A 1,852-nucleotide genomic window follows, 5' to 3' on the forward strand; every position below is an offset into this window, starting at 1 on the left:
ACCATATACAAAACTAAAGTCAAAATGGATTAAAGACCTAAATTAAAGACCAGATACTATAAAACTCTTAGAAGCAAACATAGGCAGAACACTTTGTGACATAAATCACAGCAATATCTTTTTGAATCCACCTCTGAGAGTAATGAAAATAAACAAATGGGACCTAATTAAACTTAAAACCTTTTGCACAACAAAGAAAATCATAAAAATTTAAAAACAACCCACAAAATGAGAGAAAATATTTGTAAATGAAGCAACTGACAAGGGAATAGTCTCCAAAATAGACAAATAGCAACATGCAACCCTATATAAAAGAAAAAAAATCAAAAAGTGGGCAATCTAAATAGACATTTCTCCAAAGAAGACATATAGATGGCCAATAAACACATGAAAAGATGCCTAACAGGTCGGCGTCGGCAGCGGTGGCGGCGGTGGCGGCGGCGGGTGGGAAATGGCGGAGTACTTGGCCTCCATCTTCGGCACCGAGAAAGACAAAGTCAACTGTTCATTTTATTTCAAAATTGGAGCATGTCGTCATGAAGCCAGATGCTCTCGGTTGCACAATAAACCGACCTTTAGCCAGACCATTGCCCTCTTGAACATTTACCGTAACCCTCAAAACTCTTCCCAGTCTGCTGACGGTTTGCGCTGCGCTGTCAGCGATGTCGAGATGCAAGAACATTATGATGAGTTCTTTGAGGAGGTTTTCACAGAAATGGAGGAGAAGTATGGGGAGGTGGAGGAGATGAACGTCTGTGACAACCTCGGAGACCACCTCGTGGGGAACGTGTATGTCAAGTTTCGCCGTGAAGAAGACGCGGAAAAGGCTGTGATTGACTTGAACAACCGCTGGTTTAATGGCCAGCCAATCCACGCCGAGCTCTCCCCCGTGACCGACTTCAGAGAAGCCTGCTGCCGCCAGTACGAGATGGGGGAGTGCACGCGGGGCGGCTTCTGCAACTTCATGCACCTGAAGCCCATCTCCCGGGAGCTGCGACGGGAGCTGTATGGGCGCCGGCGCAAGAAGCATAGATCGCGGTCCCGCTCCCGGGAGCGTCGCTCTCGGTCCCGAGACCGCGGTCGCGGCGGCGGAGGTGGCGGTGGCGGAGGACGGGAGCGCGACAGGAGGCGGTCGAGAGACCGGGAGCGGTCTGGGAGATTCTGAGCCATGCCATTTTTACCGTATGTCTGCTAGATAGTGTTGTAGTTGATTGACCAAACCAGTTCATAATGGGAATTTTTTTAAAAAAAACAACAACAAAAAAAACAAAGATGGGTTTCTGAATAAAATTTGTAGTGATACAGTGAAAAAAAAAAAAGATGCCTAACATCACTAAGTATTAGAGTAACGCAAATCAAAACTACAATGGGGTATCACCTCACACCAGTCAGAATGACCATCATTAAAAAATCTACAAACAATAAATGCTGGAGAGGGTGTGAAGAAAAGGGAACTCTCCAACACTGCTGGTGGGAATGTAAATTGGCAAAGCTACTACAGAGAACACTATGGAGGTTCCTTTAAAAACTAAAAATAGAACTACCAGCACCATCCCTGGTGGCTCAGTGGTAAAGAATCCTGCTGCCAATGCAGGAGACATGGGTTCGATCCCTGATCCGGGAAGACACCACATGCCAAGAAGCAACTATGCATCACAGCTATGGAGCCCGTGCTCTAGAGCCCAAGAACCACAACTACTGAACCCTGTGCCACAACTACTGAAGCCCTCACACCCTAGGGCCTGTGCTCAGCAACAAGAGAAGCCATGGCAATGAAAAGTCTGTGCACTGCAACTAGATAGTAACCCCAGCTCACTGTGACTAGAGAAAAGACTGCACAGCAAAAAAATTT

The 1,852-nt window shown here is 46.3% G+C and overlaps 1 protein-coding gene across 1 annotated transcript; it reads left to right on the forward strand.

Moving 5' to 3' along the window:
* Window positions 1-412: 412 nt before the first annotated feature.
* Window positions 413-1,319, forward strand: LOC110125970 (splicing factor U2AF 35 kDa subunit-like). Its single transcript, XM_020875363.2, has one exon. It carries the CDS (start codon window positions 452-454, stop codon window positions 1,163-1,165), a length of 714 nt encoding a protein of 237 aa, XP_020731022.2. The 5' UTR covers window positions 413-451; the 3' UTR covers window positions 1,166-1,319.
* Window positions 1,320-1,852: the final 533 nt, after the last annotated feature.

Source organism: Odocoileus virginianus, chromosome X (genome assembly GCF_023699985.2).
Source record: "Odocoileus virginianus isolate 20LAN1187 ecotype Illinois chromosome X, Ovbor_1.2, whole genome shotgun sequence".
Lineage (NCBI taxonomy): Eukaryota > Metazoa > Chordata > Mammalia > Artiodactyla > Cervidae > Odocoileus > Odocoileus virginianus.